This window comes from Solanum stenotomum, chromosome 4, assembly GCF_019186545.1.
Source record: "Solanum stenotomum isolate F172 chromosome 4, ASM1918654v1, whole genome shotgun sequence".
Taxonomy (NCBI): domain Eukaryota; kingdom Viridiplantae; phylum Streptophyta; class Magnoliopsida; order Solanales; family Solanaceae; genus Solanum; species Solanum stenotomum.
The window spans coordinates 54,470,965-54,484,247 of record NC_064285.1 but is presented as its reverse complement, the minus strand read 5'-3'; the positions used below and the strand labels follow the sequence as shown (position 1 = coordinate 54,484,247).

The 13,283-nt window shown below is 37.2% G+C and overlaps 2 protein-coding genes across 4 annotated transcripts in view; both read left to right on the top strand.

The window, feature by feature from the left end:
- Positions 1–2,241: 2,241 nt before the first annotated feature.
- Positions 2,242–3,229, top strand: LOC125861566 (uncharacterized). The gene is made up of 2 exons (XM_049541431.1): positions 2,242–2,418; positions 2,981–3,229. Exons 1-2 carry the CDS (start codon positions 2,242–2,244, stop codon positions 3,227–3,229), a joined length of 426 nt encoding a protein of 141 aa, XP_049397388.1.
- A 611-nt stretch (positions 3,230–3,840) lies between these two features.
- The window catches only part of LOC125861768 (uncharacterized), a 40,138-nt gene continuing 30,695 nt past the window's right edge, over positions 3,841–13,283 (top strand). For all 3 annotated transcript variants that reach the window (XM_049541630.1, XM_049541629.1, XM_049541631.1), the window contains exons 1-4: positions 3,841–3,989; positions 4,066–4,197; positions 6,477–6,614; positions 8,581–8,631. In XM_049541630.1, coding sequence (XP_049397587.1) covers positions 3,897–3,989; positions 4,066–4,197; positions 6,477–6,614; positions 8,581–8,631 — 414 coding nt within the window. In that variant the 5' untranslated portion in view covers positions 3,841–3,896. The remainder of the gene's footprint in view (positions 3,990–4,065; positions 4,198–6,476; positions 6,615–8,580; positions 8,632–13,283) is intronic.

The following is a 13,283-nucleotide window of genomic DNA, read 5'->3' as shown; positions in this document are numbered from 1 at the left end:
GATAATATAAACACATTACAAACAATAACCTGGCCTGTCCCCATAAGCCCGACAGGTACAAATATCACACAATCACTATAAGTTTTAATGAGCACAAATAATCACTAAATACCCGTATTATCCCCTTACCTGGATCTTAATGATAATTATATTTGAATTGTCTAAATATATATGTGTCATGAATCAATGCAAATATGAGGCTCTATAGTACAATACATATATATTTCCGCATAGGTACAATATGCTCGTCTCATAGGTACGATCTACCAGGCTTGAAGGCACAGTCTACCTGACCCGTAGGTACAGTATAATAATAAATTTGTTTGCTCAAGAACCTTGTTCTGACAGTGTTTACTATGGCTAAAACAAACTCATAGGCGACAACCAGGTGATATAACATCACAACAATAACATGTAATTATAATTGATCAGAACACAATTATAACATGCTTTTCTATGACATTAAGCAAGGAGTAGAGTGTTCTTGATAGACATTAATCATATGGTGGTAGCTAACTCAATAGGATAAGGCAATAAGTCATACAATAGCTATATATAGGCCATAACAAGCTTAGGCCATCAAGATCATGCCAGAATTGTAATAATCGGCTTAACATACCTTTCAACCAAAGTCCAAAAGATGTCTTTATGAAGCTTGGCCAACCAAAATTAATGCAACTACATGAAAATCGACAAGGTTGCAAGAACGAGCCATGACTAATCGATAAGATGTTAATGTAGCACTCTTGACCATCCAAGTTCAAAGGATAAAATGAGGCCAATAAAAACAATAAATAACAGCTAAATCCATTGAAGATATTCCAATAACATCTATAAGGAGTGACGAGTTCTGAGGAAACATAACTAGGCGTACTCTCACTGTTCAATCCAACAATCATTGTACGTGACTCCAATAAGAATCACACCAACCCCCCCCCCCCCCAATACCTTAAAACCATCAAGAGAAACAATAATATCCAAACTAAATAAGATAAAATGAGTTTCCCACAACCACAATATCAAACACACCACCACATGGCTCGAATATTCTATAAAATCAACACTTAGGACATGGAATAATGAAGGAGGGTTATAAAATAAGATTACCTCAACCAAAATGTTTGAAAAAAAGAACTAATAATCAGCCTCCTTGCAGAAGAAACAAATGAAGCCTAAATCGGTAAGAAAATTATACCATAAGAATGAGCTCGCGATGTAGAGCAACTTCCGTTGAACTTTCGAGTTGAGAATCTAAGCACCCAAAGTGTATTTGGAAGGTGGGTTTATGAGTTTTCTAGGTTTTCATCCGTTCTTAATGAATAAAATACAAAACAGGTGATCATTTATAAAGACCACTGACTTAGAGCTAGGGGGGACTTACTTCAAGGTGCATGCTTATGCAGTCTCATAAAAACCTGCATATCTCTCTTATATGAAGTCATGTGAACAAATTGTTTAGTTCGTTGAAAACTAGACCCGTGGACCTTAGATTTGATAGGTCATGGTAATTCCAACTCCTTATATATTAGGAAAAAGTTTCTTAGATATTTAACCTAAAAGTTTAGAGAATTCCTTAACGACATTTACAATATCTTTTGCCGACATTTATTTCATAACTTTCTTAACTTTAACACTTAACATATGAACTATGTGCAATTAAAATATCTCATAAAAACCATTCCTAATATGTTAGGAAGTCTTAGTTTTATTTCAAAATTACGAGTTAATTCCAACGTTCAGATGGGCAGGGTTCAAAATTACGAGCATAGAACAACTTCCAAGTGTTGGCCTAAGTCATGACCGCACAAACTAATAGAGAGGTGGTAGCTCCCATGAACCTAAATATGGGTACGCCGACAACAAGGTTTCAAGACTTCATAAGGATGAATCCTTTGAAATATATTTTATGGTTTGAAAGTGGGTGAGGATCCATAAGAGTTTGTTGAGGGGATCCAAAAAGATTGTGGACATTATAGAAGTGACTTCGGTGGAAAAGGTGACTTGGTTGGTTATCAATTGAAAGGGGTTTCTCAAGTGTGATTTACTTAGTGGAAGGATAAAAACGCTATTGATGCAGGTCCATTGGATTAAGACAAGTTCAAAGAGGCATTTCTTAATCGGTTCTTTCCCCTTCAGATGAGGGAGGCTAAAGTGCAAGAATTTATAAACCTAAGGCAAGGTAATATGAGCGTGAAAGAGTACTCTTTGAAGTTTACTTAATTATCCAAGTATGCTCCGGCAATGGTTGCTAATTATAGAGCTCGTATGAGTAAGTTTGTTTTGGATATTTCCAAAATGGTGGTCAAGAAGTGTAAAACCAATATGTTGATAAAGGAGATGGACATCTCAAGGTTGATGACTCATGCTCAACAAATCGAGGAGGAAATATTTAAGGAGAGAGCTAGAGAGACAAAGAGGGTAAGAATAGATAGTTGTGATTTCTCTCACACTTGAGGTCCGATGGAAGTGATCATTCTCAGTTTTGACATAAGTTCTCTGATCCAAATTCATCTAGTGCTCCGGTTCAGAGGTTCAACAAGGATAGGGTGTCTAACCCTAAGCCTTAAGGAGGTGTTTCTAATGGATCTACATTCTCCACTTGTCAAAAGTGTGGCAAGAGTCATCCGGGAGATGCTTAGCCGGTACCGATGGACATCTCAAGGTTGATGAGTCATGCTCAACAAATCGAGATGGAAAAATTTAAGGAGAGGGCTAGAGAGACCAAGAGGGTAAGAATAAATAGTTGTGATTTCTTTGACTCGAGGTCCGATGGAAGTGGTTATTCTTAGTTTCGACAGAAGTTCTCTGATCCAACTTCATCTAGTGCTCCGGTTCAGAGGTTCAACAAGGATAGGGTGTCTAACCCTAAGCCTGAATGAGGTGGTTCTAGTGGATCTATATTCTCCACTTGTAAAAAATATGGCAAGAGTCATCTGGGAGATGCTTAGCCAGTACCGATGGTTGTTATGTTTGTGGTAAGACTAGCAAATTGAGGGACTGCCCTTCGCTTGCTAGAAATGGTGGATATGGTCGTCAGGCTCAACCTAGTGCTTCTTCTAGTCGCCCGACTCAACAAGCTGCTTCTTCTGGTTCTGGTGTTATTCAGCGTCAGGACAAGTTTTATGCTATTCAGACTCGTCAGGATCATGAAGGTTCTCCAGATGTGGTCATTGGTATGTTATGCGTCTTTCAATTTGATGTTTATGCATTGCTTGATCCAGGTGCTTGATAAACATTGTCTTTTGTGACTCCTTATGTGGCTATAAAGTTTGATGTCAGTCTCGAAATTCTTTAGAACCTTTCTCAGTCTCTACACCTATTGGTGATTTGATTGTTGCTAAACGGGTCTATAGAATGTGCCCGGTCTCAATTTCTCATAAAGTCATCCCAGTTATTCCGCCTTTCCCAAAGTCTCTATATTAACGGTCTGTATCAATTTAAAATATTTTACCCTATAATTACTTTTTGTTTAATATAGTGAAGAATTGAAAATGTTTTTCATAATTTTATCAATTTAAGTATTAACTTTAATGTCCTGGTTTATAAAATTAATTAAAAAATACATTAGCAAGGATAAATTAATTAAAACAATAAATAAATTAAAAGTTTTGTTAAAAAAAATCAAAATTAAAAAGGTAAAAATGATATCACAAACAACACTAGCCTAAATAAGGAGGTATCTGAAATTATACTTGCCTATTTAAAATGAGAAATATATAAGTGAAAAAAGGAATTTTATTTCTGCAATGAGCATGAATCCCCAAATCTAAAGCCCTAAAAACCAAAAACGAGATATAACTAATCGAATTACTTTACTCATCTCTAGTGCTTGATAAAACGAAAACCCTACTGGGTTTTATCTGATCAATCATCGGTGTCTTCTTCACTGAGTTGCAATGGGAGCGAGTCGAAAGCTACAGGGTGAAATAGATCGAGTTCTGAAGAAAGTTCAGGAAGGCGTTGATGTCTTCGATAGCATATGGAACAAGGTTCCTTTTTCCGTTTCTGTAGCCTACATTTGAAGGATTTTTCTTTTATTGACTATTCGTTTCCCTGTTTCTTCAGGTTTATGATACGGATAATGCCAACCAGAAGGAAAAATTTGAAGCGGATTTGAAAAAGGAGATAAAAAAGCTTCAGAGGTATAGAGACCAAATCAAAACATGGATTCAATCGAGCGAAATCAAAGATAAAAAGGTAAAATTTTACTTGTTTTAAATTATGCTGTTTTGGTGACAATTCAATTTTTTTCTTGTAGTACACTATACTAGAATGTTCTGTATTCATTTCTTATTGCATGACACCGGGTTGTAAGACTTACTATCATATTAATAGAATCGCCAGTCAGTGATTCATGTTCTCTCAATTTTCACATAGCATGGCATTATAACGTGTGCAGTTCCAGATCAACAAAGTGTTTCGTCTAGAAATGTTTGGATTACTTTTACTCGTTAAAAAACCAATTCTCTGCATGTATGGTGTCAAGCATTTAGCTCGTCATTGATAAGAGTACTTAGTAACAACACATCCAATTCACTGAAGTAAGGTGAGTACCATGAGCTCTTCAGGTTCAAATCCAGAACGGAGAAAAAATATTAGGTGATTCTTTTGAATCTGTCCAAGTTTTGGTGGAGAGAATTACGGCTACCTGTGCTAGTGGAGGTACCTCATTGAATTAGTGGAGGTGCGCATAAGATGGACCGCGCTCCATGGTTATAGAAAAATGATAACTTAGTCACAACCAATCGAGATCTGCAAGTGTCTACAAATTTCTTAATTTAAGTTGATTGACATCAAAATAATAGAATGACCCGTAGTGCGGGTTACCTCTCCTATGTGGTTTGCGAGCTATTGCATAGGAGCGGGGGTTTTATCTTGTGCGCACCCAAAGGGTAGCGGCTGTGGGTCTCCCTTGTCATAAAAAAAATTAAATAATAGAATGATCCGGACTTATTTATTGTTCTACGGAAAAGATATACATGAACTATAATGAAAGAAAAAAATGTATAGAAGTCTCCAGATAAGATTACAAAAGTCTAGGAGAACCAAGTTAAAGCTAAAACGTTCAGCAAGTATAAGCTACTTGAGAAACCTAGACTGTTGTGATCATTCAGTTTTGCTGTTCTTGATCTTAGTAAAAGAATAAGGCCTGACTGCATGTGAGAAGATACTGTCCACAGGCTGGCCTGTATGAAAAGCTTGGTCATAGCCTACTACTGTATATCGTGTCAGCTGTTCTAGAAATAGTTTCGATTATGATCCTATTTGTCAGCCTCTGAAGTTTGAGTGATCCTCTTTATAGTTTCCAAGTTTAGGTGATCTTTAAACTTGCTTTTACTTGAAAATTTCAAGGACTGCATCACAGGGTCAACCTTTAGTTTCTACCTTGGCATGGGATCTTCTGGCCCACTACTCTTTCCTACCAACTGGAATTGCTTCCCATTTAATTGAGGCCCCTGTTAGACATTAGGTGTTTATTTCTGGTTTATTACCATATTTGAGCGATACATGAGTTTTTTATGTTGGTAGAGATGGTTTTAGAGAGAGCACGTCGCATGTAATTGTTGATTGTTCTACAGGCGTTTGTTTAATCAAATTCATGGGCAAATTAAATCAACCTATTAGATGCTGCCTCTTTAGAAGGATAGGGGGAGTGGTGCAGTTGTCTGGGTGGGAAGGAAGTGGCAAGAGGTGTGTAGTACAATAGTAGGGAGAATTGATGGAGAAAGGGGAAGGACAAGAAGAGAAAATGCTACCACTGAAGGGAACTAGATTGACTTAGGAGAAAGCAAGAAAGTAAAAATGTTTCATTCTTGTTGCAGACAAAAGCATGGTATTTAAGTGGAGAAGGTAGAGGGGCAGCCCCATTAACTGCCTAGTTCCGAATCATGGGCCACAGACCCTCGTAGATTCCCCTCTCTCTTTTTTTTTTTACCAAAAGTGAAAATGTTCTGTATAGACAATTGAAATGGAACTATTACTAATTTTCTGGGACATGTTGGCATAATTAGTATGTGAATAACTCTTAGAGAGGTTTTAGCTGTGTGTTTATTTTTCAAGTTGTACTTCCTCTCCATATTAGATGCCTTAAATGATTGAGTATGGATCTTAAGATTAGAGTTGAGCTGTTGAAGTTATATATGATGAAGATGGATTCATATTTTGAACAAAGTTTTATTTGATGATATGAACTTCTACTGATACACTATCGTATAGACTATAGTATATAGCTATGCCTTTTTTTTTTGTAGGTTAGTAATGACTTATTGGCATTTGTTTGAATAAAGTAATGGCTTTCCGCCAGGCAATAGAAAGTGGTTGAATTTTCTTAGTTCTGACTTTTGAGTTGGTGGCTACCCTTTTTGCATCAATGCATTCATTTGCCTTTTGTGTGATCATAGATTTTTCTTTTTGTTTTTCGTCAACAAAACCATGGAAATTTATTTGACCTCTTCTGATTTTACTTATTGACATAGGTAAGTGCCTCATATGAGCAAGCATTGATGGATGCTCGTAAGCTTATTGAGCGTGAAATGGAACGATTCAAAATCTGTGAGAAAGAAACTAAGACCAAAGCATTTTCAAAAGAAGGCTTGGGCCAACAGCCTAAGACGGTAAGCGTTGCTCTGCAATTTTGAGGTCACCAGTTTCTAGATCTGGATATTTTATTTTGGTTTGTGTTTTTTTGTTTCCTTGCTAGAAGTTAATAGTTACCATCTGAAAGAAATTCTTAGGAAGTGGCTAACTATTTAGAGTATTATCCACATTCCTAGATATGCACATTTTAAAGCCTAATACTAACCCTCAGGGGTTGGCCTGCTGGCAATTGACTTGAGCCTTGGGGTTTGCTCCCTTTCAAGGTCTCAAGTTCGAAACCCACTAGGTGCAAACAATTTCTGAGGGCCATCGGACTGGGTAAAACCTGAATTAACCGTGGTGCACTTGCGGGAAACTCCTTGCCGAGGGCCTGTGCACCCCCGGGATTAGTCGGGGCTCAAAGAGACTCGGACACCCGGTGCAAATCAAAAAAAAAAAGCCTAATACTAATTTTTTCTTAGAGAAAGATCTATAGAAATGGTATTTTCTCAGTGAAAGGATTAATCATTAAAGAGGAAATTTGAGGACTAAGGCCTCATTTTTGGAACACAATGAAAGTCCGAATGTTAATCATTCAGGCCTCAGTTGATAAGTTTTTTTAAATTTTTTTTACAACCGCTAACCAGTCTGAAGATCCAAATAATTAAGATCTATTACAAAGTTTAATATCATTAAGATGTTTATTCAAGAATTTCTACAAAGATGACAATTCAACTCTATTCACTATCAGAACTAACTGTCACCGCTGACCTCCATTTTCAACTACCACTTCCCACCACCCACAACTACCATCCTTAGTCACAACCATCACCGCAACCCAATTACCATAGTCGTCCTTCACTACCATTAGCCACTGTTTAAAATCATCACAATTAACCACCATTACAACCACCAATCACTACCAAGAGTCATCACCATCAACAACCACTATGTGTCGCCAACCACCGTCATCATTCACCACCACCATTAGCTATCACTATCATTCACTTTAATTATTAGTTGCCACCACCAACTACCATTGTTAATCACTAATGTCAGCCACCATCACCACTAGCTACCACCCACAACCATCGTCATCACCTAACACAATCCCCAATTAACACCCACAGCCATTCACAAGGAAAGGAATGGTAGATGTTTTGAAAATAGATCCAATTCCATTCACAAGGTCAAATGGAATTGTATAGTATCCTTACTTTTTTGGTGTAAACAGTTGTGTATAGTAGATACAGACCAGGTTGTAGATTTGATAGGAAGCTTGTAACTGACACTTTTTGGTGGTGACCAGCATGCCCTTAATGCTGAAGAATACAATCTTACCAGTTTCAAAAAAAAAATTAACACCCATAGCCATAACCACCTCCAACTGCCATATAATTTTTTTTAAAAATATTTTATTGATATAGTATTAAATTAATTTAGTAATTTGTTTGAATTATATATTTAGATATTGAGAAAACAAACAATCTTAATTATTTAGTGTTCAAATCTTAATTTTCAGATCTGTATTCTGATTCAAACATCTAAAGTATTCTGATTCAAACATCTAAATCTTACTGTACATCTTGATATTTAGATTCAAAGAACAAATGAGGCCTAATACTTCCACCTAAGATAAACAGTACTATTGTCAAAAAAAAATACTTCCACCTAACATTACTGCTTTTACTGGACTAGGCTTGTACAATTCTCACAATAGTTCATCAATTTTTCTATTATTCTCAAGAACAGTTAATCAATTTTTCCATCTAACATCAATGATGTCTTTTATCATCCATTAATGAGAGCTTAGTGAAACGGAGGTCAAACTGATGCTTCTTCTTGCAATTTTAGTTCTACCATATGCTTTGTTCCAATATATTTTAGTCCATGTATGGGTCCAGTGTCAGGCTGTCAGCTTCTCATTTGATGGCATTGGACCATTTTGGTTGTAAATGTATTGTTCTGACTTTTTGTTTCAATTTGTTGTTCCAAATTTATCAGGATCCAAAGGAGAAGGCTAAGTCAGAGACAAGAGATTGGTTGAATAATGTGGTATGAGTAATCATTTTTTTTCCAAAGATTCTATTGGTCAAAATTTTCCCTTACATGTATCATTGTGAGATATTTACACCTAATTGGGTCTCTTTCCATGTGTTTATCTTCCAAGGGTAGACGTAGAGCAACTTCTCTTTTCACCTGTTTGTCTTCCAAGGGTAAAGACTCATAATTTAATAAGTAAGATTTTTTATTAAAAAATAGCACCAGGGTGCAATGGGTGAGTAGTAGTGAGTACAACCCCAACAATATGCATCTTCGTATAGTAGCTACATGTCAAAAGAATTGAGGAAATTAACCATCCTATCTACTTCCGTACGTTTTTATTTGATGCCAAAAGGCTAACTGTCTAGGAGAGTTAACCATCTATGCTGTGAGGTACAAATAATATCTCTTTTGCCTTCCAAGTATCTCTGATTTCTTTCTTCCACACAGTCAACCATATAGGCGCTAGTAAAGTGTTCCACAACATTTTGTCACCTTTTTGAAGCCCTTCTCTATTCCAACATTGTGATAGGCCTTTTGGAGATTCTGGCATGCACTATTTGACTTCAAGCAAAATAAAAAATGTACCAGATCTGGGTTGAATTTCACATCTTCATAATCTTCACACATTACACTTCTGTTGCAAAAAGTCGTACCTCTTCTTTATAAACTGTGATGGATCAAGCAAGCTTTTCTTGCCCACTAGCCATAGAAACACTTTTACTTTATAAGGTGCTTTGTTTCTCCATACAATTTTCATGGCCATATTTGTTCACGTTGTCTACTTTGAGACAAAACTTGATACTCATACTTAACTGGGATAAGACCATCCTTACGTACCTTTCGTACTATCCTATTTGGTTCTAATTGGTATCTTTGGAAGCTATCTGTCATCTTTAGGAAACTCCTCATTTCCTCCATTCCGGATCATTACATCTTCTTGTAAGGGGAATGTTCCATCCTTGAGTCGACGAATAATCTTTCACTGAGGCATCATGATTATTTACTGTGCTGAAAATGGTATGGAACTGATCTTTAAGGGGTGTATGCACTAAGCATCTTTATTTAAAAAAAATAAAGTTTTAGTATCACCTATTTTGGTGTAAATGTGTTCTCCTAACATAAATTCATAAGTTTCTGGTTTATTTCCAATTGCCAACTCTGTACAGCTGCCTTGGGTTGCTACTTCAAAACATTGAATGCCTTCTATCTGTACTTCCCTCAATCACTTGCCTCGTAGTGCCTTTTCCTTGCAAAATCTTCATAATTACATCATAAGGAAACTGGTGCTGTGTGCCCTTAGATTTCAGACTCCCAATCCATCTTCCTTCTTACTGGTAATCGCCATTTCCCACTTAACCTGTTTGAACAACCTTATCATTGTTCCTTGTTACAAAAGATCCCTCCTTAGTTTATCAGTTCTCTTCTCCGTAAAGAATTATATTGATGTGAAGCAAGCCAGCATTAAGGAAATGCTGGGGCAAAAGTACATCTCTAGGAGAACTTTACAATGTGTAAAGAACTAAGAAAGTCAATAATAACTTCCGGCTCTAAAACATATGCTGTAGTATTGTTGCACCAGAGGCTAGGCAAACTATACACTTGATCTTTAGATTAGTAACTTGTCCTTGTAGTTTTCAAAAACTCTTCACATTTCTTTCTCTCCATACGACCCACCATTACCACCCTAGGAATGATTTTGCAGACATCTTTGGAAGATTTTGTAAGGTCCAATCTATGCCAGGACAGCAAAAATTCCACTCTATCTTTAGGCATGCACCATTGGATACCCAGAACATTAAAACAGAAATGCCAAATCTGTTGAGAGAAGCTGCATTGGAGAAATAAATGGTTGACATCTTCTGCCTCCTCTTCACATAGAGCACATCTGTTGCAAAGAGTAATGCCTCTCTTTTTAAGATTATCCAGAGAGCCATTTTCTATGTGCCACTATCCAGGAAAATATTTAACTTTGTAAGGAGCTTTATTCTTCTAAATTGACTTCCATGGCCAAAAGATAAGAGCGGGAGTACTGGTTCTCAGGATTGTAGAATAATTTTTCACATAAAAGATTCCACTATTTTTGTGTTTCCAAGATAGGGAATCTTGAAGAGAGTTCAATGACGATAGAGAGTTAAGAAGACCCAACAGGCTCAAGATATCTCCAATTTCACAATCACTGAGATTTCTCCTAAAGGGAATGAACCATCCTTGGTTAGACCACTTTGTTTGGTATAGTTAACTGATACATAATTTAGGCATGACATATTGTTTAGAACCTGCCTTCCTCCCAAAAGCAAGTAATTTCCAATATGCCCGTCTCTTTTCACACATATCTGTTACCCCTTCCCAAATACTGTATTCATGGTGATAGACACCTAAGGTGAATATTTAGTTGGCGATTGGCCTACTTCCATCCTGGTGAATCTGAAAACTATTGAATGTTGTACGCCTCATTTGCAAAAAATCTAAGTCCATAATTTATGTTTAGACTTGATATTGCCTCAAAGAGCAATAAGATTGTTTTTAGTTGTAACCATTGCATCTCTTTGATGCCTTTCTAATACAATTAAATTACTTCACCAAAAAAATAAAGTAAAAATAAAAAAAATGTAGTATTTGTCCAACACCGCAACCATAATGAGAGTGGCATAAAGCAAGAGATAGATCATCATTGCTCCTTGTCCTCTAACATCTACATTGAAGCCCTTTACCCAATCCAGTTGCGAAGTCTGAACCATCCTATTAAGACATTCCATGACTAAGAATTCTCAATTCATGTGATCATATGTTGCTTAGAGATAATCTTGAAAATGTTTCCTACCAGACTAATAGGTCTAAAATTCTTTATATTCGTTGCTCCTTCCTTCATTTGCATAGCAGTCATAACGAGGCATTATGACTTTTTTTTCTTTTTTTTTGATGAAGTAAGAAGAATGTCATTAACAAAGCATCAAGCAGATCCACAGATTACAAAAGAAAGAAATATCAACTCCCAAAAAAGGCAAAAAAAGCTATCTAAACAGCTAACAGCAGAGATCTATGGAGCTGATAAATTCTAGGAAAGAATCGACACTAAGTACAGGAGAGAGATTAACCCAACCAAAAAGAGTAATCAAACATCTTGCTTTAAAGGTAGAGATGGGAGTTGGGGTGCCATCAAAACATCTTTTGTTCCTCTCCGTCCATAAGCACCACAAAATACAGGCTGGAACCAAAGACCAGATCTGCTTGACGGACTTCCCAACTTTCCAAGAACTCTAACACACAAAAGCCTCTCTCAATGATCTTGGCATGACCCAAGTGAGTCCAAAAAGTGAGAAGAACATGTTCCATAGGCCTGTTGCAACTGTGCAATGAAGGAACAAGTGATTAATAGATTCTGAGTTGCACAAGCACATGTAGCATCTGTTGACTATTTGGAATTTCCTCCTCATGAGATTATTCTGAGTCAAGCAAGAGGTCTTTTAGAGTAATCCAGCTGAAACAAATAACTTTAGGTGGCAACTTAGTTCTCCAGATTAATTTCCATGGCCATTGATCAATTACGGTCTTCTTGGAGCTTTGTTGAAGGTAGCATGCTTTAACTGTGTAGGATCCATCCCTGCTATGTCTCCAGATAAGTTTGACCCTGCGTTGACTGTTGATTGCACTAGTCTGAATGGTGGCCATAAGCCTAAAAACCTCTTCCAACTCCCAGTCATTAAGATTTCTCCTTGGGATCAGATTCCACACATTGTCTTCCCTGTACTGCGAGATGGTTGAGTCTGGATGAGATGCAATCTGGAAAATGCTTGGAAAAACATTCATTAGAGGAGTGTCTCCTTGCCAAATATCTTTCCAAAACTGAATATGTTCCCCGTTTCCCACCATAAGTGAGGCATCACTGAAGAATTTTTCCCACAATTTCCTTATATCTCTCCAGACCCCCGTGCCATAAGAGGTACTGACTTTATTAGAGCACCAATGACTATCACTACCATACTTTGCTTGGATCACTTCCTTCCACAAGCCAGCCGCCTCTTGATTGTATCTCCAGTGCCACTTCAATAGCAAACACTTGTTATGTAAGGCCAAGTTTTTTATCCCCAATCCTCCATATTGTTTTGGCAAAGTGACTTTGGCCCATTTAACAAGGTGAATTTTGTGGTCCTTGTTGTTGCCTTCCCAGAGAAAGTCTCTCCTGATTTTGTCAAGTCGCTGTTTCACCTTAGCTGGCATAAGGAGTAAGGACATAAAATAGGTGGGAATGCTGTCCAATACACTATTGATGAGTGTTAATCTCCCCCCTAGAGAGAGGTATTGTTGTTGCCAGGAGGCTAACCTTCTCTCAAACTTTTCCACAATCACATTCCAGACTTGAGATGATCTATTCATAGCACCCAAAGGCATACCCAAGTAAGTGGTGGGAAAGGAGCCAGTAGCGCAACACATGATAGCTGCCATATCTTCCAGATCAGGGACCTCATTTACAGGGTATATAATGCTCTTGGACATGTTGATGTGGAGACCTGACAATGCTTCAAAGATCATAAGGGTGAGGCTAAGATATTGCACTTGAGATTTCTTAGCTCCACAGAAAACCAAGGTGTCATCAGCAAATAAAAGATGTGAGATCGAGACTGGTGGACCATAACCATTGCCCACCTCAAAGCCTTCTATCC